Source organism: Gymnoscopelus braueri (assembly GCF_963280865.1).
Source record: "Gymnoscopelus braueri genome assembly, chromosome: 1".
Lineage (NCBI taxonomy): Eukaryota > Metazoa > Chordata > Actinopteri > Myctophiformes > Myctophidae > Gymnoscopelus > Gymnoscopelus braueri.
The window spans coordinates 42,356,558-42,383,947 of record NC_137603.1 but is presented as its reverse complement, the minus strand read 5'-3'; the positions used below and the strand labels follow the sequence as shown (position 1 = coordinate 42,383,947).

Below are 27,390 nucleotides of genomic sequence, written 5' to 3'. Positions count from 1 at the left end.
TAAAAGTATAGTTGAACATAAAAGATTTCACACGTGCCAGCACAGTGAAAGTAAATGAGTAATGTATTATGGATGGACATGTTTGGCTGAGTGAAATTCATTGCCGTTCGTTTTGTTATAGACTTCTCTGACGTTTTGATGGAAATCTCTTCCAATCTTCCCACAGAACCATCAGACCAGTTGATACGCAGCAGTTCTCTTTTAAGCGAAACCCCTGAGAGTTTCTTACCAACCACGCTAACTAGAGGTGAGGGACAAGCATGGGACACACCAGAAGACTCTGTGAACTCCACACCAGACTGTGGATCCTTGGCTGCCATCCCACCCCCTATTTCACTGTCTCCTGTTGGAACCAAAGAACAGGTAATAGGAAATAATAGACCTTTCAGACAGTCAGGTATTTAAAGCTGTATTGTGTCATACATGCCCCCTACAGATGACTATTAGAATTGGCTCTTCATTTATTTCATTGATCTTTAAAAAAAAAAATCTGTTTAACTGCTCAAACTAACTGTAAATTAATTTGCGTGTTGGGATTGAAAGTTGTCAAGAGTCTGCCTCCAACCTGCTCACTCCACCTTTTTTGAGCCATCTGTCTCACAATGCCATGTAGTAACTGTTATTGGGCCTGTTTTTTTTTTCAGACACCAGAGGTGGATTCATCTTTGAGCATTCAGCGGTCGCCCTCTGGCCTTAGGAATACTACGGCTAAAGCAAAGGGAAGACAAAAATGTCCAAACGGTCAACCACAGACTTGCACAGAAAAGAAGCCTCCAGTCAAACGCCGGCGTAGAAAGGACCAGGAGATGGAAAGTAGCGATGCCAACAGTCCACCACAGGGTGGCAGACCCATGTTTGAATCCCAGGAGTTGGATTCACCAGAGAGAGGTATCATATTTTACATAGGTGTTCTCTGCCATATACTCACTTTATTAATCTGGTGAGAGAGATTTTAACCGGAGGTCAGAGTTACAATGCTATCACAGAGAATAAGTGACCATCTGTGACCTAGCATGAGCTAATGGCAGGGATCATCACGGGGCCCTACACATTTAACAGCAGAGCTCAAAAACCACATCTGGTCTTATTTAGAAAGAAAATGAACAATGTTAAGTGCACATTTAGAATCTTCAATTTCTTATCTAGCATTCCCCTAAAGTCAAAACTGAAATGGGCTTAATAAATATGAAAATTATGTTTACGTACATACTGTATATCTTGCCAGGTTTATTTCAAGATTCTAGAAAAGGGAGACATTCCACTGTTCAATCACATTAGATTACACATCGCTAAAAGTCTGTCTTATAGACAGTTGCATAACTTTCTGTCATGTCAAGTCCAAATTAAAAGATAAAACCCCATTTAAAATTACCATACAGTGGTTGTAAAACGAGTCTCACTGTTGGCCAGGCATCTTTGATTTCATATGGCTATTTTGATGTTTTAACAATCTCTAAAAGTTTAGTTGAACATAGGAGATTTGGCGAATGCCAGCACAGTGAAGTAATGGATTATGGACATATGTTTGGGTGAGTGGAATTAATTTACTGTTTGTTTTGTTATAGACATCTTTGACTTTTTGAACGAGATCTCCATCCTACGCCCTATTTCATTGTCTCACGTTGGAACCAAAGAACAGGTAATAGGAAATAATAGACCTTTCAGACAGTCAGGTATTTAAAGCTGTATTGTGTCATACATGTCCCCTACAGATGACTATTAGAATTGGCTCTTAATTTATTTAATTTATGTATATATTTTTTTTTTATCTGCTTAACTGTTCAAACTGCCTGTAAATTAATCTGCGTGTTGGGATTGAAAGTTGTCAAGAGTCTGCCTCCAACCTGCTCACTTCACCTTTTTTGAGCCATCTGTCTCACAATGCCATTTAGTAACTGTAATTGGGTCTGGTTTTTTTCAGACACCAGAGGTGGATTCATCTTTGAGCATTCAGCGGTCGACCTCTGGCCTTAGGAATACTACGACTAAAGCAAAGGGAAGACAAAAATTTCCAAAAGGTCAACCACAGACTTCCACAGAAAAGAAGCCTCCAGTCAAACGCCGGCGTAGAAAGGACCAGGAGATGGAAAGTGGCGATGCCATCAGTCCACCACAGGCTGGCAGACCCATGTTTGAATCCCAGGAGTTGGATTCACCAGAGAGAGGTATCATATTTTACATAGGTGTTCTCTTCCATATACTGTAGGTCACTTAATTAATCTGGTGAGAGAGATTTTAACCGGAAGTCACGTAGGGGTGTGCCGATACACTAATTTCACCAAACGATACGATACGATATTTGGCTCACAACTTCGATACGATACGCACTTTTTTTTATTATGAAAAATATATGGGGGAGAAAAAAAGCAAATGCAAACAAATAATTCAGTTTTTGCATTATTCAGATATGCGAACTTGTAGCTTTTCAGCTACAATAGCCGTTTTGAATCCAAATAGGGCAATAGTGTGACACCTGACCCGATAAAACAACAACATGTTGTCACCCTTTTCACCTCGGGGCTGTTTGCATGCCTGATTATTATTATTGAAAAAAAGAAAAATCAAAACGATTTTTTTTTTCTCAACGATACATATCGTCACGAAAACGTATCGCGATATATCACGGGACGATATATCGGCACACCCCTAAAGTCAGAGTTGCAATACAATGCTATCACAGAGAATAAGTGACCATCTGTGACCTAGCATGAGCTAATGCCAGGGATCATCACGGGGCCCTTAACAGCAGAGCTCAAAAAACACATTTGGTCTTACTTAGAATGAAAATGAAAATGAAAAAACAATGTTAAGTGCACATTTAGAATCTTCAATTTCTTATCTAGCATTCCCCTGAAGTAAAAACTGAAATGGGCTTAATAAATAGCAAAATTATGTTTAAGTACATACTGTATATCTTGCCAGGTTTATTTCAAGATTCTAGAAAAGAGTGACATGCCACTGTTCAATTGCATTAGATTACACATCGCTAAAAGTCTGTCTTATAGACTGTTGCCTAACTATCTGTCATGTCAAGTCCAAATTAAAAGATAAAACCCCATTTAAAATGATCATACAGTGGTTGTAAAACGAGTCTCACTGTTGGCCAGGCATCTTTTTTTTCTTTTCATATGGCTATTTTGATGTTTTAACAATATCTAAAAGTTTAGTTGAACATAGGAGATTTGGCGCATGCCAGCACAGTGAAGTAAATGAGTAATGGATTATGGACATATGTTTGGGTGAGTGGAATTCATTTGCTGTTTGTTTTGTTATAGACATCTTTGACTTTTTGGACGAGATCTCCATCCCACCCCCTATTTCATTGTCTCCTGTTGGAACCAAAGAACAGGTAATAGGAAATAATAGACCTTTCAGACAGTCAGGTATTTAAATCTGTATTGTGTCATACATGTCCCCTACAGATGACTATTAGAATTGGCTCTTCATTTATTTAATTGATTAATATATATATTTTTTTTTATCTGTTCAAACTGCCTGTAAATTAATTTGCGCGTTGGGATTGAAAGTTGTCAGTCTGCCTCCAACCTGCTCACTCCACCTTTTTTGAGCCATCCGTCTCACAATGCCATTTAGTAACGGTTATTGGGCCTTTTTTTCAGACACCAGAGGTGGATTCATCTTTGAGCATTCAGCGGTCGACCTCTGACCTTAGGAATACTACGGCTAAAGCAAAGGGAAGACAAAAATGTCCAAAAGGTCAACCACAGACTTGCACAGAAAAGAAGCCTCCAGTCAAACGCCGGCGTGGAAAGGACCAGGAGATGGAAAGTAGCGATGCCAACAGTCCACCACAGGGTGGCAGACCCATGTTTGAATCCCAGGAGTTGGATTCACCAGAAAGAGGTATCATATTTTACATGAGTGTTCTCTGCCTTATACTGTAGGTCACTTTATTAATCTGGTGAGAGAGATTTTAACCGGAAGTCAGAGTTGCAATACAATGCTATCACAGAGGATAAGTGACCATCTGTGACCTAGCATGAGCTAATGGCATCATCACGGGGCCCTTAACAGCAGAGCTCAGAAAACCACATTTGGTCTTACTTAGAATTAAAATGAAAAAACAATGTTAAGTGCACATTTAGAATCTTCAATTTATTATCTAGCATTCCCCTAAAGTCAAAACTGAAATGGGCTTAATAAATATCAAAGTTATGTTTACGTACATACTGTATATCTTGTCAGGTTTATTTCAAGATTCTAGAAAAGAGAGACATGCCACTGTTCAATTGCATATTACACATCGCTAAAAGTCTGTCTTATAGACCATGGGTTCCCAAACTTTTCAGCCCGCGACCCCAAAATAATGCGGAAATTGACTCGCGACCCCACCTAAATCTGGAGGTCATTTATACACATAAACTTGCACTTTCGGTGCGCATTTGTAATGTATTATAATGGTAAAATGTTCCATTTGTAATCATTTTTAGATTGTATTTCATCCATTCTGTTGAATTTAAAGTAAAAAAAATAAACGTTTTCTTTTTTTTTTTAATGACACAAAATAATCTCGCGACCCCACCGTCAGTCTCCCGCGACCCCAACTTTGGGAACCCCTGTTATAGACGGTTGCATAACTATCTGTCATGTCAAGTCCAAATTAAAAGATAAAACCCCATTTAAAATGACCATACAGTGGTTGTAAAACGAGTCTCACTGTTGGCCAGGCATCTTTGATTTCATATGGCTATTTTGATGTTTTAACAATATCTAAAAGTTTAGTTGAACATAGGAGATTTGCCGCATGCCAGCACAGTGAAGTAAATGAGTAATGGATTATGGACATATGTTTGGGTGAGTGGAATTAATTTACTGTTTGTTTTGTTATAGACATCTTTGACTTTTTGGACGAGATCTCCATCCCACCCCCTATTTCATTGTCTCCTGTTGGAACCAAAGAACAGGTAATAGGAAATAATAGACCTTTCAGACAGTCAGTTATTTAAAGCTGTATTGTGTCATACATGTCCCCTACAGATGACTATTAGAATTGGCTCTTAATTTATTTAATTGATTAATCTTTAAAAAAAAAAATCTGTTCAAACTGCCTGTAAATTAATTTGCGTGTTGGGATTGAAAGTTGTCAAGAGTCTGCCTCCAACCTGCTCACTCCACCTTTTTTGAGCCATCTGTCTCACAATGCCATTTAGTAACGGTTATTGGGCCTTTTTTTTCAGACACCAGAGGTGGATTCATCTTTGAGCATTCAGCGGTCGACCTCTGGCCTTAGGAATAGTACGACTAAAGCAAAGGGAAGACAAAAATATCCAAAAGGTCAACCACAGACTTGCACAGAAAAGAAGCCTCGAGTCAAACGCCGGCGTGGAAAGGACCAGGAGATGGAAAGTAGCGATGCCAACAGTCCACCACAGGGTGGCAGACCCATGTTTGAATCCCAGGAGTTGGATTCACCAGAAAGAGGTATCATATTTTACATGAGTGTTCTCTGCCTTATACTGTAGGTCACTTCATTAATCTGGTGAGAGAGATTTTAACCGGAAGTCAGAGTTGCAATACAATGCTATCACAGAGGATAAGTGACCATCTGTGACCTAGCATGAGCTAATGCCAGGGATCATCACGGGGCCCCACACACTTTACTCTCTCACTGCCAGACTTATTTCTGGCTATGTGCACAGCTCCTGCCAGCGATTTTTCGATTTTTCTTACCTTTTTGAAGTAGTCAAAGAATATTTATCTCCAGTATGATCTATCCCCTAATGGTTGTTAATCACAGAGGATTTCACTGTTTCCGAAAGAAAAAAAAGTAATCACGACCTCCCGTTCGCTTTTATATGCCTTTGAAAATGGCATGTCTCGGCCAAAAATACATAGTAAAAGAAAAAGTACACAGGAGCCGAGATACAGGATTTTTAAGTAATAAGTTAAACAGGAAGTGAATGGAGCAGTAAATCTTCGGATCGCGTGATCTCTGGTTCTGTGTGAAAAAACGTTTTTATTTTTTCAAAACTAGTCCAAACTCGTCCTTGGCAGCCAGGGCGTTAAGTCGTCTTTGGTAGTAAGAGAGTTAACTGCAGAGCTCAAAAACCACATCTGGTCTTATTTAGAATGAAAATGAAAAAACATTGTTAAGTGCACATTTAGAATCTTCAATTTCTTATCTAGCATTCCCCTAAAGTCAAAACTGAAATGGGCTTAATAAATATAAAAGTTATGTTTACGTACATACTGTATATCTTGTCAGGTTTATTTCAAGATTCTAGAAAAGAAAGACATTCCACTGTTCAATCGCATTAGATTACACATCGCTAAAAGTCTGTCTTATAGACGGTTGCATAACTATCTGTCATGTCAAGTCCAAATTAAAAGATAAAACCCCATTTAAAATGCAGTGGTTGTAAAACGAGTCTCACTGTTGGCCAGGCATCTCTGATTTCATATGGCTATTTTGATGTTTTAACAATATCTAAAAGTTTAGTTGAACATAGGAGATTTGGCGCATGCCAGCACAGTGAAGTAAATGAGTAATGGATTATGGACATATGTTTGGGTGAGTGGAATTCATTTGCTGTTTGTTTTGTTATAGACATCTTTGACTTTTTGGACGAGATCTCCATCCCACCCCCTATTTCATTGTCTCCTGTTGGAACCAAAGAACAGGTAATAGGAAATAATAGACCTTTCAGACAGTCAGGTATTTAAAGCTGTATTGTGTCATACATGTCCCCTACAGATGACTATTAGAATTGGCTCTTAATTTATTTCATTGATTCATCGTATTTTTTTTAAATCTGTTTAACTGTTCAAACTGCCTGTAAATTAATTTGTGCGTTGGGATTGAAAGTTGTCAAGGGTCTGCCTCCAACCTGCTCACTCGCTTTTTTGAGCCATCTGTCTCAAAATGCCATTTAGTAACTGTTATTGGGCCTGTTTTTTTTCAGACACCAGAGGTGGATTCATCTTTGAGCATTCAGCGGTCGACCTCTGGCCTTAGGAATACTACGACTAAAGCAAAGGGAAGACAAAAATGTCCAAAAGGTCAACCACAGACTTGCACAGAAAAGGAGCCTCCAGCCAAACGCCGGCGTAGAAAGGACCAGGAGATGGAAAGTAGCGATGCCAACAGTCCACCACAGGCTGGCAGACCCATGTTTGAATCCCAGGAGTTGGATTCACCAGAGAGAGGTAACATATTTTACATAGATGTTCTCTGCCATATACTGTAGGTCACTTTATTAATCTGGTGAGAGAGATTTTAACCGGAAGTCAGAGTTGCAATACAATGCTATCACAGAGAATAAGTGACCATCTGTGACCTAGCATGAGCTAATGGCAGGGGTCATCACGGGCCCCACACACATAACAGCACAGCTCAAAAACCACATTTGGTCTTATTTAGAATGAAAATGTTTCAATGTTAAGTGCACATTTAGAATCTTCAATTTCTTATCTAGCATTCCCCTAAAGTCAAAACTTAAATGGGCTTAATTAATAATGAAAATTATGTTTACGTACATAGTGTATATCTTGTCAGGTTTATTCCAAGATTCTAGAAAAGGGAGACATTCCACTGTTCAATCACATTAGATTACACATCGCTAAAAGTCTGTCTTTTAGACGGTTGCATAACTTTCTGTCATGTCAAGTCCAAATTAAAAGATAAAAACCCATTTAAAATGACCATACAGTGGTTGTAAAATGAGTCTCACTGTTGGCCAGGCATCTTTGATTTCATATGGCTATTTTGATGTTTTAGCAATATCTAAAAGTTTAGTTGAACATAGGAGATTTGGCGCATGCCAGCACAGTGAAGTAAACGAGTAATGGATTATGGACATATGTTTGGGTGAGTGGAATTAATTTGCTGTTTGTTTTGTTATAGACATCTTTGACTTTTTGAACGAGATCTCCATCCTACGCCCTATTTCATTGTCTCACGTTGGACCCAATGAACAGGTACAAGAAAATGATAGACCTTTCAGTTAGGTATTTAAAGCTGCATTGTGTGATACATGCCCCCTACAGATTATAATTATTGTTTGGTTTTCTTTAACTCTTCAAACTGCCTGTAAATTAATTGAGTCTTCGGACTGAACTGAACGTTGTCAAGAGTATGCCTCCAACCTGCTCACGTCACCTTTTTTGACCCATCTGTTTCACAATGCCATTTAGTAACTGTTATTGGGCCTGTTCTTTTCAGACAGCAAAGGTGGATTCATCTTGTATTATTCCTAAAGCCAATGGTCGATCTTTGACTGCTCAGAGTAAAGCAAAGGGACGACAAAAATGTCCAAAAGGTCAACCACGTACCTGCACTGAAAAGAGGCCTCCAGCAAAACCCCGGCGTAGAAAGGACCAGGAGCTCTCCATCCCACCCCCTATCTCATCGTCTCATGTTGGAGCCAATGAACAGGTACAAGGAAATGATAGACCTTTCAGTCAGGTATTTAAAGCTACATTGTGTGATACATGCCCCCAACAGATTATGATTAGGATTTGTGCTTAATTTATATAATTGATTCGTCTTTTTTTTTTTTTTTACTCTTCAAACTGCCTGTAAATTAATTGCATCTTTGGACTGAACGTTGTCAGTCTGCCTCCAACCGGCTCTCTCCACCTTTTTTGCCCCATCTGTTTCACTATGCTATTTAGTAACTGTTATTGGGCCTTTTCTTTTCAGACACCAGAGGTGGATTCTTCTTGTATCATTCCTAAAGGCAATGGTCGACGTTCGACTGCTCAGAGTAAAGCAAAGGGAAGACAAAAATGTCCAAAAGGTCAACCACGGACCTGCACAGAAAAGAGGCCTCCAGCAAAACCCCGGCGTAGAAAGGACCAGGAGATCTCCATCCCACCCCCTATCTCATCGTCTCATGTTGGAGCCAATGAACAGGTACAATTGATTTGAAGATGCTTTACTAACTTTTAAAGCCCAAAATGGTATTGCCCCTCAGTACATTACGGACCTGCTGCGTCCTTATGATCCACCCCGCAGCCTGAGATCCTCAGAGGAGGCCCTCCTACAGGTCCCCAAGACACGCCTAGCCACAAAAGGTGATCAGGCTTTTGTCGTACAAGCACCTAGGCTATGGAACGCCCTACCCATGGCAATCAGAAAAGCCAATTCTCTGGCATTTTTTAAAACACATCTGTTCAGGAAAGCCATCCCCTAGATCACCTCATTTGCCATAATTGTGTTGTGTATGTCTGTATCTGTTTGTTTGTTGATGTGGGCAACAAGTTATTAAGTTATTTTGGTATCCTTTTAGTTTGCTGTGTTTTCTTTATTGCTTTATCGTTTTCTTTATTAACTTACTTGTTAACTATATTATTTCCTTATGCTTTTTTAAACGTGCATGTTTTATTTTACCTTACTTATACATTTTATGGTCCAACTGCTGTTCAGCACTTTGTAACTCATGTTTTGAAAAATGCAATATAAATAAAGTTATTATTATACATGCCCCCAACAAATTATGATTATGATTTGCTCTTAATTTATATAATTGATTAGTCTTTGTTTTTTTAACTCTTCAAACTGCCTGTAAATTAATGCATCTTGGGATTGAACGTTGTCAGTCTGCCTCCAACCTGCTCACTCCACCTTTTTTGACCCATCTGTTTCATAATGCCATTTAGTAACTGTTATTGGGCCTTTTCTTTTCAGACACCAGAGGTGGATTCATCTTGTATCATTCCTAAAGCCAATAGCCGATCTTCGACTGCTCAGAGTAAAGCAAAGGGAAGACAAAAATGTCCAAAAGGTCAACCACGGACCTGCACAGAAAAGAGGCCTCCAGCAAAACCCCGGCGTAGAAAGGACCAGGAGATCTCCATCCTACCCTCTATCTCATCGTCTCATGTTGAAGCCAATGAACAGGTACAAGGAAATGTTAGACCTTTCAGTCAGGTATTTAAAGCTGCATTGTGTGATACATGCCCCCAACAGATTATGATTATGATTTGCTCTTAATTTATATAATTGATTTGTCTTTGGTTTTTTTAACTCTTCAAACTGCCTGACAACGTTCAGTCCCAAGATGCAATTATTTACAGTCTGCCTCCAACCTGCTCACTCCACCTTTTTTGACCCATCTGTTTCACAATGCTATTTAGTAACTGTTATTGGGCCTTTTCTTTTCAGACACCAGAGGTGGATTCTTCTTGTATCATTCCTAAAGCCAATGGTCGACGTTCGACTAAAGCAAAGAGAAGAGAAGCAAAGAGAAGACAAAAATGTCCAAAAGGTCAACCACGGACCTGCACAGAAAAGAGGCCTCCAGCAAAACCCCGGCGTAGAAAGGACCAGGAGATCTCCATCCCACCCCCTATCTCATCGTCTCATGTTGGAGCCAATGAACAGGTACAAGGACATGATAGACCTTTCAGTCAGGTATTTAAAGCTGCATTGTGTGATGCATGCCCCCAAAAGATTATGATTTGCTCTTAATTTATATAATTGATTAGTCTTTGGTTTTGTTTAACTTTTCAAACTGCCTGTAAATGAATTGCATCTTGGGACTGAATGTTGTCAAGAGTCTGCCTCCAACCTGCTCACTCCATCTTTTTTTTAACCCATCTTTTTCACAATGCCATTTAGTAACTGTTATTGGGCCTGTTCTTTTCAGACACCAGAGGTGGATTCATCTTGTGTTATTCCTAAAGCCAATGGTCCAGCGCCAAATGCTCAGAGTAAAGCAAAGGGAAGACAAAAAATTCCAAAAGGTCAACCACGGACCTGCACAGAAAAGAGGCCTCCAGGAAAACGCCGGCGTAGAAAGGACCAGGAGAAGGAGGTTAACGATGCCAAGGGTCAGTGTGGCAGTCCCATTTTTAAATCCCAGGATTTGCATTCACCAGAGAAAGGTATCATATTTTATATAGGTGTTCTGTGCCATATTGGTCACTTAATTAAGTTTGGAATCTCCAAGTGTATATTTATCTCTCCCCTAAAAGTTGAAACTGAAACAAGAGTTAAAGGAGAATACCGGACAAATTAAGTGTTGTCTTTGATGTCTCGTTACTCACCTATTGACGTGAAAAGTGGCGTTATTTTTTTCCATCGATTCCCCTGTCGTCATTTTTTAAACCCCCTCCGTTGTCATAATGGGAGCGCGTGGGTTAGGGAGATTCGTCTATTATAACCGATGCAAAGTTGTTTTTTTCTCTACTGCTAGTCATTGTGGAGTCTCATGATAGTCAAACATGAGAGTAGCTAGCCTGAGAGGCTAGCGCTACTGCCGAACGACTTAACACTGGTTGCTTGTTTCAAGAACCTGGCAACACGAGTTGCCAGGTTCTGGAAAGAAACAAGCATCAAGCATCAAGCATCGGTTATAATAGACGAATCTCCCTAACCCACGCGCTCCCATTATGACAACGGAGGGGGTTTAAAAAATGACGACAGGGGAATCGATGGAAAAAAAGAACGCCACTTTTCACGTCAATAGGTGAGTAACGAGACATCAAAGACAACACTTAATTTGTCCGGTATTCTCCTTTAATGCATGTAACTAAGGCTCTATGAATTCCCGATGACCGCCAGAGGGCGGTGTTTTCAACACCTGGATATTCATCGAGCACACGTGCATTGGTCGAGATTTTATACCAACAAAGTGACTCGTGAGGTAGGCTACCTTTCATAGGTGCGTCGCACACATTGAACATGTTCATGGAATCCTCTCGTCGGGATTCCGAGTGTCAATCAACTCTGGTGTTCATCCGGAATTCATAGAACCTTAGTTACATGCGTAACTCTTGTTCTATTTCATTCCTCCTGACTGCCAGAGGGCTGTGTTTTCAACACCTGGATGACTCATACCAACACTAGGAATCTGCACTTACTGAACATGAGTTGCAGGTCAAAGAGGCCGACAACACTGCCATTGCCACGGGATGATGGGTGGCCACATTAACCCTAAACGGACAAATGTGCAGGAAGAAGCCCATGTTGCTGCAGCACAGATTCTCCGTCAGTCAGTGGCACACCCTTCATTACAGCCCAGGAGGTGGAAACACGCCTGGTCGAATGACATTTCACACCTTGAAAATGGCATCAACAACTCAGTGTGAAAGTCGTTGCTTAGAGACAGCACAACCTTTCCTGTGCCCTCCATAACAGAGAAACAGTGCGTCTGACTGTGGACAGTGGAAACGCAGCCGTCTCATCCACATACTTTCTCAGGACACAACAACCTAACGTTAGGATGCAATTCCCCTGCCCCTGCCTGTGGGGTAAAAGCCACCAATCTTATTGGCTGGTTGATATGAAATTCTGAAAGCCTTTTGGGAAGGAAAGAGAGATTGGGCCACATAGTAACCCCAGACCCATCTGAAGTCCACCGCAAATAGTCCCTAGCAACAGACCGGGCATTGGGTTCCTCCACTCCCTTGGCAGATGTAATGACGAGGAGAAAGGCTTAACAGACAGCCACCTGAGATCGGCCCTCTCAAATGGTGGAGAGCATAAGGCCTCCAGAACCTCCCACAAGGGTACCCGAGTGACCTGCGGAGGGTGTAACCTTAGAGTTCCCCTCAGGAAACGACTCGCCAAGGGATGAGATCCCACAGTATGATCAGTACACCAGCACATGCCGAGCTGAGATTCCGGCAACATACACTTTGATTGCGAGGCTGAGAGCCCCTTATCCAACAATGCTTGCAGATACCTGAGCAACATTGGCACCGAGCATATGACTGGATCCACATGTTGGCCCTCACACCAACTACAAAATAATTTCCACCTGTTGGCATACAGCACTCTAGTACAGTGGTTCTCAACCTTTTCAGGCCGTGACCCCTCAAAACAATCATATTTGAACTGGGGACCCTCAACCCTGTTAAGCTTGGAATGTAGGAGTTGAGGCATTACATTTAGTTTGACTCGGTTCTACAGATAAATATTGTGAAAACAGCAGATCTACAAGCTCATAACTCCTCGCGTGGTATTGTGAGCTTTTCTTCTATTATATTTTACCAATGTTTGACCAGTTTTTATTGTATAGTTTGATTACTTTTGATGCATGTCATGGCACACATTATGTGGCCTTCATCAAAACCACTCTTTGGCACCCCCTAGAGGCGCTTGCTGCAAAAAAGCCCAGTGATTGGCATTAAGCCATTTCAGCTGTGCTGAGCTCATTGATTTCATCACACCTGAATCTTAATTTGTTTGTTGAAAAGGAGTTTCTTAACTTGGACAGAGCTCCTCATTCTCTTCCCTACATTTGAGCCTTGGAGAGCCTTTGCTTGTGAGTTTGTTTTGTAATTCATGTGGCTTCGTGTTAAAAGATATTTTATGTTGCTGTGGTTAAAAATACTAAACTAACATGCTTATTGTAATAATGTGCAAGGAGAATATTGTAAAGTCGCCACCTGATTGGCCAACTGTCGCTGTCAATCACAGAACGATGTGCGACGACGCTGATAGGCTCGTCCATTTGGTGTACACAGCCAATATTGCAGAATGGGCGATCAGGCCAGACTCACTCCTGAAATCAAATGGAAATGAGATTTCCGGAGGGAGGGTTTACCAGGCTAGAGAAGATACAGTAAAGACTGGAAAGTTACTCCTGTGTTCGACTCTTTGATTCAAATGATGATGTTCGCTATCTGTCAAGGGGTGTAGCAGGGACACGCACCTTTCTGAGACAGAATAATCTAATGCATTTCATGGTTATTTTTCTTTTTTTTTACGTCTTAAAGTCCTTAACCCATTAAGATCTGAGGCGATTCTTAAAAATGTTTTCTAAATCCTAACAGTTTTTTGAACATTTTTTTTAAAAAAAAATCAAGATTTTTCAAAAATAGCAGATCTACAAGCTCATAGCGCGGCACTCGGTGCCGCACTATGAGCTTGTATATCTGCTATTTTTTTAATAGCCAAAGAAATCTAAAGTGACACAGATGCGTTCCAGGTCTTAATGGGTTAAATTGTCACTTCACTGTCATCTAGGGTCAGGAGGAATTAAATAGGGTCAGGAGGAATTAAATAGAACTGGCTTGTGAATGTGAAAATAATGCGTACATATCAAGCCAGGTCTATTTCAAGATTCTAGAAGGAGACTTGCCACTGTTAAATCAAATTGTCTGATTATAAATCATGTAAAGTCTCTTTCAAACGGTCGCGTAGTAAAGTTATGATCAACCCTGTCATGTGAAGTCCAACTTAAAAAATAAAATCGAGTTAAAACTATTGTAGTTTTAAAACAAGTCACCATTTACCAGGCATTTTATATTTCGATGTGTTTGAACTATATTTGTAAGTTTACGCAGTGAAAGTAGTAGATGAGTGATTGGTTATGGTCTGGACATAATTTGTTGCGGTTTCTTTCGTTATAGACATCTCGGACTTTTTGCTGGAGATCTCTTCAACTCTCCCAACAGAATCGTCAGACCAACCCACCCTTTCAATGTTACCTGTTGGAGACAAAGAACAGGAGCTAGGAAATGACACACTCTTCAATCAGGTATTAAACCGCCTGTAAATTTCTTTTGACCCATCTATCTCACAATGCCATTCAGTAATTGTTATTGGGCCTGCTCTTTTTAGACACCAGACTTGGCGACGTGTAGTACTCTGAAGGCCAGAAGTCGACCTCTGAATGCTCAGTCTACATCGAAGAGAAGACAGAAAGGTCCAAAAGCTCAACCACGGACCTGCAGTGAAAACAACAGGTCTCCAGCCAAACGCCGGCGCAGCAGAAAGGAACAGGAGCTAGAGGGTAGAGATACCAACAGTCAGCCACCACAACGCTGCAGACCCAGATTTGAACTCCATGAGGTAGAGTCACCAGCAAAAGGTATGCCAGTTTATTATGGTCATTAGCTAGATTTAAAACAGAACTCAGAGTTGCAATGCAATACTACCACAAAATGTGATCAACAGTATGCGACCCATCATGAGCTGATGGGGAGCATCACAGGACAACACACTTTACAGCAAAGTTCCAAAACTAAATTTGGTCGGACTCCTCACAAAAAGTTTAGAAATGTAACTTTAGTCGATTATTTCTCCCCTTCAATAATACCTATTGGTCATCACAAATGTCTTGTAATCTGCAACTGTAATACCAATCAAAAAAGTAGTAATCCTATATTGGCTTACGGGAGGCTGGCCGGCGGACCTCTGACGTCACTCTGACTCAGACATAACCATAAACAAACCTCATACGCCCATATATAGGCAGGACCACGGCCACGTCACTGACTCAGACATAACAATAAACAAACCGGATACGCCAATATATAGGCATGTCAGTATGACTCAGACATAACCATAAACAAACCCAATGTGCCTGTAGCGCCCAAGTCCTATACTAGGTGCTACTGGTTGCCGAGGGAGTTCTGACGTGTGCTCAAATAACTGATGTCGAAAACTTGTCCGTGAGTTCATAAATAAACGCTTATTATCTGTAGCTTTACTGCCAATCACTTTTAGCATATACACTGATTACAGACATAAATAAATAAACTTAAACGCACAGGATACCGACCACCAGCTCTCGTAAACACAGTCAAAAGCTGTTTGCCACTGGCAACACCTGCGCTTGATTACAGATCCTCTTTAAGTACCTAGGCGACCTTGGCCTTGACCGTGCCCTGCGGTGACGTCATCAAATTAGAAAAGAGTGAAAGGGCTCTTACAGTGCCCATATATATATGCTTATGGAGATCCCCTATGCACATAATAATGGTCATATGCATATATGGGACCGACCAACTTCAAACTGCACACATTGGCAAGGGCTCGAGGGAGTTCGGATATGTGGTTGTCCAGAACAGCCGATCCGACCCGATATGTCAATTTCCTGGCATATATGGAGATATCCAGTTGTCCAGAACCGCCGATCCAACCAATAGGCCCATATATGGGCATGCCAATTTACAAGGTATGGGTATACTAATGACATCAGTGATCTCCATATATGGGCACAACAGGGACACAGGTAGACAGATGGAGATCTCCATATATGGGCACAAAAAGGACACTGGCAAAGCCCCTGACATTATGACTCAGACTATGGCCCAAACTCTAGATGTGAGGGTAGATGTGTAGCAGCCCAGAACCTCAAGTTTATTATGAAGACCTCTAGTCTTCATAATAAACTACATTTGCAATTTGAGACACTCTAGCTTGCTAGAGCAGAAACTCACATATTGACAGCATGTTGAAAAAGCAGTGATAGCTGTGGGAGTACACACACGCATTTGCTCATGCACAATTGGTCTGGCTCACATAAGTCACATTTAGCTTAATTTGGTCTCTGACCTGAAATGTGTTAACAACACTCTTTGAATGAAAGGATAGATTTCTCATCCTGAGCTCCAGGTATTCAAAGTAAAAGTAAATAAATGAATGGGAAATGAACTTACGGCACCTAAGCCTTTAAAAAAGTGGGAACTTACTGTTATTTCTATAACATCATAATACCATACTATAGCACTATAACATCATAATATCATACTATAGAATCTGTATTGTATTTCAGTGTTATAACCCCCACTACAAACACGTGTGTGTGTGTGTGTGTGTGTGTAGTCAATCTCCATTTAGATGAGAGCTCGATGTCCTCAGATCTGTCCATAGAGCTGAGTGATTATGAAGAACAGTTGGCTTCTTTCCATACTCTGGATGAGGAAGAGGAGGAGGAAGAAGAGGAGCTGCCCAATCTCTTGATGCAGAAAAGTAAGGGGGGAAACCTGAATTAAGCCTACAATAGAATGGCATTAGATTGATGGAAACTTAGAAATTCAACCAAGTCTAAAAATGATTTTTCATCAGCAAGTCTACAAATTTGTAGACTTGCTGATGATCTTCAGTGTGTATGTAATGGTGTCAAATGTTTGTCTTACAGAGCCTCCATCAATTACAGTGGGAGTATTCGTTTGGTGCAAGTTTAGGACTTTTCCCTTCTGGCCAGCGGTGGTAAGATCTATTATTAAATATGACATAACACTTCTGTTAGATTTACATAATTTTCCAGGCTGTCTGAGATTTATTTGAGAAGAAATAGTGAGAAGCAGTACAGTATGTAAGACAGAAACATTTATTCAAGTGCTGCAACCAAAGAAAGAAGGTGAGATGAAACCTTACCTTTGGCTGGACCATGTATGGGCATTGGGCAATGTGTGAAATTGCAAGCAAATTGTTAGCAAATCAGTTATCGTGTCTATAGTGTGAATTCCTGGATAGTGTCTATACTATAGACTCCATTTCATATTCCTGGATATGAAATGTTCATCTGCAATTCAGTTTTGTCGTGGATTTCAGGGAAAGTTTGAGTTCTCACTCTTGAATACTAAATAGAGATGTCCGATTGACTTTTTTAGCCGATATCCGATTTTCCGATTTTGTCCAACTCTTAATTTCCGATTCTGATATCAACTGATAATGATATATGCAGGCTTTTTTTCACCTAAACTAATGTCAGGGAACAACATCACACATCTCCTGTCATGGAATTAATACATTGTGCCTAATTTTATTGTGATACCCCACCCCAGGCTAAATAAAAACCAATACCGATATTTTCCGATATTACATTTTTATGTTAATATCGGGGGGCTGATATTATCGGACATCTCTACTCCTAAACTTGTAACGTCAACTCTCTTTGACTCATAAAGGTGTAGCCTTTATTATGTTGTTAAAAGACACATTGTTCTCTGCAGGTGAAAAGTATGAACCGTAGGATGAAAAAAGCCAGCGTTGTTTTCATTGATGGCCCACTGATGGACAAGATTTGCAGAGGGTAAGAATATCACTGCTTATGTATAGCAGATTTATAAGAGATGCAGTATATGTATGTATGTATGTGAATCAGTCAGGGAATTAAGGAATGAAAAAGGCGCTCCTCTGAGCGCAGGTCCTCGTCAGCCTGGGATGACTACGTACTGTAGGTCTGTGTCAGTCGTGAGTGGTGGCCAACAGAACACGAGGAAGCTGCAGGGGAAACAAAGTTTCTACAACATAGAGTTCCAACTTTTGGCATTTGTGGCATCCTCTGGGTAGACGAAAAAGCGCTTTTGGAGGTGCGCTCGGTTCTATTAGAGGCTCCTCAATTAATGTGATTCCATTTTGGGGTTGATTCGGTGTTGCATTCATGATATATTTGTTAAATAGGGGCCCGCCCACTAATTTGTTCTGGTAATTATAGGCAAACTGTACGGAATATTGAAACCCTGTTTGATGGTAATTGTCACATGACTCATGAATGACATTGCTACTTGAGAACACATTGTCTAGCCTGGCATTGGCCAGACTGATGACGTGGATTCACTCTTTCCGGTGTCAGTCTGGACTTTGGCCCATAGGGAGCGAGTATGAGAAATTAGAAAATGATTTTGATGCTTTTTACTGTTGTACTGTCGCAGTCACTGATTGGACCGATCATTTTCGGAAATGATCGGTCCAGACCGATCATTCGAGACCGATCATTCGGTCTGGACCGAAGTCCAGACTGATACCGGGGAGGAACGTGAGAGTGAATCCACGTTATCAGTCTGGCCAATGCCAGGCTACACATCGTGTACTTGAGAACACATCGTCTACTATAAGTTGTTTTGAAGTCAATGTAGCACTTTTACTCATGGAAGTATAACCTCATACTCAGTTCAAATAAGCTGTTAATTTTGGAGCCTTCTTTCTTTCTCTCTTGTACCATGGTAAATTAAATACGACACTGCTGTGACTTGTGCTTTACTGTGAGCACTCACTGCAACCCAGGTGCAGACGGAGACGGTAGGCAGAACAGACGAGTCATTTCTACATCATAATAATAATTGTACCACCCGTCATCCTACTAAAGTATTGTTATCACGCTTACAAGAACATGGGTGCCACATGAAAATGAACTAAAACATGTTTTTATTATAAATTACAAAACTTTAAACCGTTTTATCCGTGGGCAAGTAACACAATCGATGTGTCCTCGCACACACTGTGTACAACCAGTAACACCTACAGTAGTTGTACACCTGAGAATGGAATGATACATGTTTATCATATGACTCTAGAGATAATATTGTGAGATTGATGTGAGTGATCCACGGAATGCAAGGAAAGATTTGATTGCATGATTGACCTTCAGGGTAAAGAGTTATAAGCCAAAACTGTGTCCGAGATTAGCTGCGTGTTGACCAGCTTGGTCAGACAGACGGATGGACGAACGAACACATGGGCAGAGATGAAAGCATAGAAAATTATCTTCCTGTGTGTACCAGTATTGATATGCTGATTCATTGATTTGAAGCTGAAAGATCTAACTGTAGTCCGAAAACGGGTCTTTGCCTCGGGCTGTGATCATATGATTTCCATGTTAACCAATAAAATGATGTTTCTTTTGTGGTAGGTTGACGGTGTCTTTGAAGACCATGAAGCCTTTTGACTGTGAAGAGGGCAGCCAGTTTGTGGTAAGACTCATAGATCCTATACCAAGTTCCTCCCTGGCCTGCATTGTTTCCTCAGCTGTATTGTAAGTGGATGTGACAATTAAAACCTTGAACCCTGAACATTACAGTGTAACGCCAAGGAGAAGTATGATGCTTCCATTAAATGGTCCCTGGACATGATAAGCGACTATAGAATGCGTATTGGTAAGTAGCTCTTTCTCCTGGGCAAAACTTAATGAGGCCATTTGGTTTTACAGTATACATTTCTGTGAATAATATTATTATTGTAAATTGTATTATGTTTATATTACTATATTTATTGAATATTATTATTGATGTTTGTATTATTTTTATACTGTATGTTTGTATTTGTACAGGTTACAGTACCTTCAATATTATTTGTGTTTTCACAGCATGTGAACATTTCACCGGATCATTCATTGAATACATCAATCATGATATGAGTAAGTTCACTTATAGAGCTTTTCACTGTAGAACAATCGCATGCCTTTATTGATAGTTTTGCTTGCCACAAAAAAACTATCTGGCTTACCAGACACCATATCAGACACTTGCAAATGGTAGCCATCTAAATGTTGATTGCATAAATTTGCAGCAGTTTTGCAGTGTGTTGCTACTATTTTGTAGCAGTTTTGCAGTGTGTTGCTACTATTTTGGAAGTTGTTGAACATTAAGCACAGCAGCTTTTCTCATGCATCTGCTCCTACCTCCCTCTCCTCAACAACTCCCTGTACTGAACACCTCCCTCTCTCCTGAACACCTCTCCCTCTCCAACACTTCTCAACTTCTGCGTATTCTGAACACTTCCCTCCTTCCTGTCCTGAACATCTCCCTCTCTCCAAAATTGTCCCTCCCTCTCCTGAACACTTAAATCCCTGCAAACACGCCCCCCCCCCTCACTCCTGAACACTTAAATCCCTGCAAACCCCCCCCCCCCCCTCCTGAACACTGTCCTCCCTCGCTCGTACACCGCCCCCCTGAATGAATCCTTCCCTCTCCTGACCACTGTCCTCTTCGTCTCTACTGCTCGTCCAGGTTATCCAGTGAGGAGGACCTTCCTCCAGGGCTCTGGGGAGACGCCAACCATCTCCAGTGACCTGATGAAGCTGGAGGAGTTTCAGGATCATGAGGGGAGGAGTGCCGAGGAGAAGCAGGAGGAAGTCAAAAGGCAGTCTAAGAGGCGTCTCCCTGATCGAACCCGTGCTGCCTACAACCGAGCCAATGAGAAGCTGGTTTATTACATTGTTAACAGACGCATGGTAGAGAAAAGACTGCTGGTATGGACTGAAGTATAGATTTATTAAATGGATATACTGACATATTTTGAAATATTGTTTTACTTTCTTTTGTGATTTAACCCTGGCCAAATTTGGAGTTGTATGTCGTATACATTATAGCCGACTAATGTCATAGATGACTGATGTCACAGGCTGGACTCTGAGATCCACATTGGCGCCACCTGTTCCTGTGTGGCTTACTTACTTAGTTTGATAAAGTGCCATTTCTATCATGTGTATTAATTTTGAATGGTGATGAGGCCAAGGTCAAAGGTGTGCAGTCATCTAAAAATTATAAACACCCTCTAAACGGTCTGTACGGCTTGTCTTCTCTCTATCACTGTCCCTCATGCCTTGCTCCTCTCTCCACAGGCAGTGATCAGTGGACAGCAGCGATCCACCTGGCTGCACTCATTTCTTAACATCATTCAAAATAGGAAAATGCCTGTGCCCACCTACCTGCAGGATGACAACCATGTAGAAAAGGTCTTCAGATACCTGAAAGAGGTCTTCGACATGGCCCCGATCACCGCTCCCTGCCTGGCTAATGTAAACTGTGAAAACTCTATAGAACAGGTCCGTTTTGTCCTGGACGTGCTGCTACCGGAGGTGAGTTCACCTTTGACAGGGTCACAGGTTTGAACAAAAGGTTTTATTATGCTGTAGTTTTGTGTAGTTGATATGTATTTGATGGAGGAGCTGTGCTGTAATCAGAATTAGGAATATTTTTGGGCGGTGAAACCGCCCCTATATGTGAGGTTTGGACATCGACATTCGATTGCACCCCCCCAACCCTGCGCTGTGATTGGCCACCAGTGTACCCCCCTAACCCTGCACCGTGATTGGCCAATCACAGTCTATTCAGGACTGTGATTGGCTAGTGAAACATGACACATGTGCATAGCCCTATAAATAGGACTATGCACTTAAAAAAAACACATTTATGGTTTTTTTAAGTTAGGGGTGTACAATGGTTGGTCCACAATATTACTTTTCTTTAAGTGAACTTCCATCACTGTGATGACCACTGTGACCACACCGCCCACTTCACCCAGGGTGTGATTTTTTTATTACCAGATATGTTTTCACATACGAAGAGTTTGTCTTGATGAGGTTGGAGCATTATGCTCAAGCATAATATATGTATAGAGACGGTTACGATTTACTAAGAAAAGCTAAATTAAGCTTGAAACTATATACACAGTGTATAGAAGCAGTATAGATGGATACATAAATATTACACATATGTTGAAATATGTACATATGTACACTCCCACAGAGGCTAGCATATACATTCACATTGCAGCATATACTGTACATCCACTTGTATATTTATTTTGTAGTGTCCTGGGGCGGCGTCTCAATCCAAGGCAACACATAAGTGTAAAATGCTAGCTTGGGCACTGTCTATGGGGGAAGAATTGTGCCATCAGCACACAATGGTTTAAATGCTCATCATGCATTTCCTACAAGTCTTCTCAGTATGTTGTGTTGCGACCCTTTGTCATCCTGTGCAGGCAGTCATCTATGCCTTAGCAGGAGTGCACGATGTGTCCATAGCAACAGCAGAGGAGAAGTTCCTAATAGGTCGACAAATAAGCAACAGGTAAGAGCTGAGGTTTCAACTGTATGTTTACATCCAGAGACTGGATCATAAATGAGTTTGTGACGTTTGTTTACGTGCATCTCGTCTCAGGGAAAGAGAAGAATTGCTAATCGAGCTAATGGCTAATCGAGCAGGAGATGAAGAGATCAAGACTTCAGAATTCAGAAGTGACCGCACCCCTGACCTGCACCATCATAGACTGAGCCACATAAGCTACAACTCTTAATTTATATCAACCTGTTTTCTGCATTGAGTTTTAGCCTCAGGCTGGTATAATTTCATCGATTATTTTTTTTATTACACTTTTCTTTTTTTATATATATCAAAACAAAAATGATAAATTCAAAATGATGTAATTGTATGCATCTGATTAACTCTACCCAACCATAAACTTCAACACCGCAGTTCGTAACCAAATATCAGCAACAGGTGGAAGTCAGCAGGAAGTCCTGGTCGAACCGGTGCCACTCACAACTGAGCCAATGAGACTCGTACTCCTTTCTTTCTATCTACTATCGTGGAATAAATGAAAACATTAAATGTTTCAGAATGGTCAATGCAGTGCTGTCTGTATTATTTTCGGTTTTTAACTTTATCTTTATTACCTCTTGTATGTGACCAACATGTCTTAAAATAATGACTAGATTTCTCTGAAGTTTCATCCTCTCAAAAGGAGGAAGAAACCAGTTGGTTTTGGTGACCCCATGACCTCTATCTAGTGCCACCACCAGGCCAAACTTAAAAATTAATTATTAGGCCTCTGTGGAAATCTGCACTCTATTGAGTGCATTCTCATTCTGCTTTGTTTTGTACAATGAATGTTTAAAAAATATATATATCTTTTTGATCATGTCAATCAAAAACTCTTGTGTGGTTTTACTTTTTTATTAAATGGTGTTTAAACATGTATTTTGTTGATTTCCTACTCTGGAACTGGAACTATATAAACAAAAAGTTTGGGAATTTGTGTTTGGGGTAGATTATTTCTCTGTTGGAACACTTATTGGCAATAACTTTTATGCTGTTGAAAAGCTTGGTTATCTCCCTTTTAAATTGTGCCCTATTTGTGAGGAACATGCATTTGTGGGATGAGCAGTGCAGTGGAGTATTTGGATTGTGCCCTTGAAAAATGTGACAAGACAAGAGGCGGAGCCATTTTAGAAAGGGAATAAGAATTATAAATCAAAAGCTGATGTCTAAGCGATGCTTAACTCCGGACACCCAGGGCCTAGGGGGTCCTCAGTTACTACACAGGGGCTACCATTTTTGTGTGTGATATGAACATATTTGTATTTTAAATGTGTAAAGAAACTAATGCATATACATAAGTATCTTTGGGAACCAACTTCCATCTCCTGTTTCTGTAACATGTACAAGTGATGCACAAGTGCATCCCCCAGCCATGATGTACAAGTACATCCCCTGGACATAATACTAGTATGTTGTAGAGACTTGCCCCCAATCCAACCCTTGGATGTTGAGTGCCAAGCAGGGAGGCATGCATTGGGTTCCATATTTATAGTCTTTGGTATGACCGGTCAGGGGATTGAACACGGACCTCCCAATATCAGGACACTCTTAACCACTCTCATTTGCACAACACTGATGACGGTGCTGTCCAACAAATCTATGAAGCCATCAAAGGTGCAGTATCACTTGGAGGCAACCTACAGTATAGTCACTTAAAAAGAAAAACCTGTGGAATACTTCCTCAATGGTCAACAATAAATTGGTTAGGTGAACTACCTTTTGAAATTCTCTTATCAAACTGCATGGAAGACTTTAAAAACGCGTGTATATATTGTATATACCATATCAGACACTGACTTGGGGGTCCATGCTTCTCTCAGCCTGACAAACGTTGAAGTCCCCTTGCTTAATTAAAGTAAAGTCATATATTCAAAGAATTACGTAATGCAGTACATTACTTCAGTATAACAGTACTCAAGCAAATGTAGCCTACTTTGTTACTGTCCACTTGTAAATAATCATTCAGTGGTGTCTAAACAGCAACAATGGTGTAATAGCTGCTGTTTAGATTTAATAAATCTTGAGTATGTGGCCCACTGAGATATAGATTCTGAGATTCATGATCGAATATACAACAATTTATATATATATAAAAAAGCATTTATAAATTTGTATTTAAATTGAGGCTGGGATATAAAGACTGTCCTACAGCAACTATAGTAAGAAAGTTCCAAACAACTCCATCTGTATTTTAAGGTCTATACTAAAGGGTCTAGTGCAGGGGTCTTCAACAGGGGGTCCGGGACCCTTAGGGGTTCCTCAGAGTTACTACAGGGGGGCCGCCAAATCTTTGTGTGATACGATATTTTTACATGAACCACTTAAACCCTTGCATTCCTATTCTGAGGAGAACTTAAGCCAAAAATAGCCAATCTACAATAATGCAAGGTAAGGTTTGGTGTAGAGGGAAAAAAGAGCAGACCAAGTAGTTCACCAAGTAATGACGGTATAAAGTGGTTAAATGTCTGGAAATACACATTAACATGTATCTAACAACAATGTACACTGATGATAGTGCTGTCAAACAAGTCTATGAAGCTATCTATGTATAATCTGCCACACAATTTTATACAATATGTAGTGTAGTGGGGGTCCCTGTTTCATCTCGCTCTCAGCTAAGGGGTCCTTGGGCTGAAAAACTTTGAAGACCCCTGGTCTTGTAGTGATCGAGTGTAGCGACGGTGCGTTCCTGTAAAGCGTCAGTCCGCCAGTAACCCAAAGAAAAAGATGAAGACAAGGAGCCCTGGTACCAAAAGAAGACCCTACTTATATTAGTAGTACTATAGGCTGCCTACAAAACTCAATACAGGTAAAATATTTTAATGAAAAGTGTAGAAGAGAGGAGGCGGTGCTGACAAGGTTGAAACTAGGACACACAGGACTAAGATCAATTCTGTTCTTAATGGCGAGAAGTGAATCCGATTTGTGTGAGGAGTGTGGTGTGGAGCATGTGCTATTGAGGTGTAGGAAATATGAACATGAGAGTCTAAAAATGAGAGATAATCAGTCTTATATGACAGGTTACATGACTGTTTTAGAGAGACCATGCAGTTTAGAAGGGATATTAGGGGGATGGGGTATAATGACAGAAGAATAATACATTTTTCTTAATGACACAGGGCTAATAAGATATAGGTTTAAATTACTTTATTTTCATTTTTTATTTAGTTTTTCTCTTCAATTGTGTTTGAAGTGAACTAGAATGTAACCTGAAGAACTATATGCCCATACAGCAGTGGTTCTCAAACCTTTTCGTGCCAAGGACCCCAAAATGTATATACATTTGGCCGCTGACCCCCATCAACCCCCAAAGGTTTTATGCCAGGAACCCCCCAGAGAAGATTTGTGTTGAAAAAAAACCCAAAGTTATTAAAAGTTTTCCAAACATTTTCAAATATCTTGTGTAGATCTGCTATTTTTGAACAGACAATGTATCAATGGATAAAGTGGTTAAAATGATTGTGATGCTACATTAACCACTTTTGCTGGGGACCCCCTGGAATCCCCCCAAGGACCCCTGGGGGTCCCCGGACCTCACTTTGAGAACCACTGCACATACAGTATTTACACACTCCGGTACAGTAGGTGGCGGTGTACACATAGACACGTTGGTTGCAAACCCGCCATTAAAGCTCAGAGAAGAAGAAGAAGAAGACAAGGAGCCCACACTCTCGCGTTGTTTGGATCCCTGCTTGCCTTTGACCTAGCGTAACGTTAGCGGGACTTTGAAACAAGTGCGTCTTACGGAGCAGCAAGCATTTACACTACGCGGAAATGGCGCTGGAGATCAACTAGGTAGGGAGAGCCCTTTTTGTGTTCATAAACGGAGCATGACAGTGAAGTGGAGGAGTCGGAAAAGTCATAAAGGGAAGAAAGAACACGGGTGGCTCTGATAGAAGCCGTCGGTCCAACGTCTGCAGACAGACGAGACAGGTAATGTCCAGCAGCTAGCGGTAACTTCAGCTAGCTAGCCGCACATTGCATCACATTAGCATCAGCGTTGCCAGGTTTTGTGAGAGAAATAAGCAACCAGGTCTAGGAAAACAAGCCCGAAAGAAGCAACTTAGGCCACATGAGCACTTTTAAACCCACATGCCATCAAGCTCAGCGTTGTGAGCTTAGAGATCTATGGAATAGATATTTGGAATATTTTCCAAACATTCTAACAACACAAATGCTCCCCAGGGCACAAAACACGTTCATGAAAATATTTGAGAACCACTGGTTCAATAATAATAAAAACATTTGGAAGCAAAGCTCAAATAAGCAAGAACACTTTAGAAACGAGCCCAACAAAAACCACAACCACCAATATTTACATGCAACTTTCAGAAAAAGAATACCAAAGTCGCTTATAACAAGCGGACATGGCAACACTACACATTAGCATGAAGTTCAACTAACGCCAACCAATGCTACGAATGTTCCCTAACGGCAGCTTATTCTCGTGTCAAGTGTTGTCCAACAACAGCAGACAGACAGACGGTAACAACAGTAATGTCACACACAAACTACAGCGTCAATGTTACACTTGCTAACATCAACATTAACTTGGAAACTTAGCAGTTGCTGGCTGGCTGCTAACGGTTAGCCCGGTTGTTTGGTTAGCTTAGCATCAATTGCTAACACACAACAGTTCTATGTGAATTCCTGTGGTTCCCATGATTCATCTGTAAGATGTCCAGCCACAAGTGGACTGTAGTGTTCAGTCTTCTCGCTGAACTGTCGGTTATCGTACTATACAAACAAGTCGATGAAAAAGCGGTGGTTCTTCACATGTATCTGTGTCACGGTAATCCCACATGACCTTTACTGTACAAGACAGTTTGTTTGGATTGTTACTCCAACCAACGGACATAAATGTTGTGTATTGGCAGAGACTAATACAACAACATTTCAAGGTCTCCCCTTAACTCTGACAGTATACAAATGGAATCAAATGGAGCCGTTAGGGTCCATTTGGTTCCATTTGTATACTGTTCCGAGTTACAGACTTGTAAAGGGTCTATTTAGAACCCCCTAAAGGAACCCAGAGAGTCCCTAGAATCCACTTTGAGGACCACTAACTGTGATACAAACCAC

The 27,390-nt window shown here is 40.8% G+C and overlaps 2 protein-coding genes across 6 annotated transcripts in view; both read left to right on the top strand.

The window, feature by feature from the left end:
- Positions 1–23,185, top strand: part of LOC308091445 (uncharacterized protein) — a 37,223-nt gene extending 14,038 nt beyond the window's left edge. Inside the window, exons 15-42 of one of the 2 annotated variants that reach the window (XM_080437069.1) lie at positions 167–363; positions 645–888; positions 1,566–1,639; positions 1,922–2,165; positions 3,276–3,349; positions 3,621–3,864; positions 4,852–4,925; positions 5,199–5,442; positions 6,569–6,642; positions 6,924–7,167; positions 7,865–7,938; positions 8,183–8,395; positions 8,663–8,875; positions 9,650–9,862; positions 10,127–10,345; positions 10,611–10,794; positions 14,323–14,450; positions 14,534–14,783; positions 16,523–16,669; positions 16,839–16,909; positions 17,656–17,735; positions 19,335–19,395; positions 19,503–19,578; positions 19,788–19,838; positions 20,431–20,672; positions 21,045–21,281; positions 22,190–22,278; positions 22,369–23,185. In XM_080437069.1, the coding sequence (XP_080293195.1) occupies positions 167–363; positions 645–888; positions 1,566–1,639; positions 1,922–2,165; positions 3,276–3,349; positions 3,621–3,864; positions 4,852–4,925; positions 5,199–5,442; positions 6,569–6,642; positions 6,924–7,167; positions 7,865–7,938; positions 8,183–8,395; positions 8,663–8,875; positions 9,650–9,862; positions 10,127–10,345; positions 10,611–10,794; positions 14,323–14,450; positions 14,534–14,783; positions 16,523–16,669; positions 16,839–16,909; positions 17,656–17,735; positions 19,335–19,395; positions 19,503–19,578; positions 19,788–19,838; positions 20,431–20,672; positions 21,045–21,281; positions 22,190–22,278; positions 22,369–22,504 (4,397 nt within the window). In that variant the 3' untranslated portion in view covers positions 22,505–23,185. Of the gene's footprint in view, positions 1–166; positions 364–644; positions 889–1,565; positions 1,640–1,921; positions 2,166–3,275; positions 3,350–3,620; positions 3,865–4,851; positions 4,926–5,198; positions 5,443–6,568; positions 6,643–6,923; positions 7,168–7,864; positions 7,939–8,182; positions 8,396–8,662; positions 8,876–9,649; positions 9,863–10,126; positions 10,346–10,610; positions 10,849–14,322; positions 14,451–14,533; positions 14,784–16,522; positions 16,670–16,838; positions 16,910–17,655; positions 17,736–19,334; positions 19,396–19,502; positions 19,579–19,787; positions 19,839–20,430; positions 20,673–21,044; positions 21,282–22,189; positions 22,279–22,368 lie in introns of both variants that reach the window. The other variant, XM_080437068.1, reaches the window with a different exon arrangement.
- Positions 23,186–26,059: 2,874 nt separating this feature from the next.
- The window catches only part of LOC308090274 (uncharacterized protein), a 33,830-nt gene continuing 32,499 nt past the window's right edge, over positions 26,060–27,390 (top strand). The window contains exon 1 of one of the 4 annotated variants that reach the window (XM_080435355.1): positions 26,060–26,241. The gene's annotated coding sequence lies outside the window, so the exon portion shown is untranslated. Of the gene's footprint in view, positions 26,262–27,390 lie in introns of all 4 variants that reach the window. The other 3 variants (XM_080435356.1, XM_080435357.1, XM_080435358.1) reach the window with 3 other exon arrangements.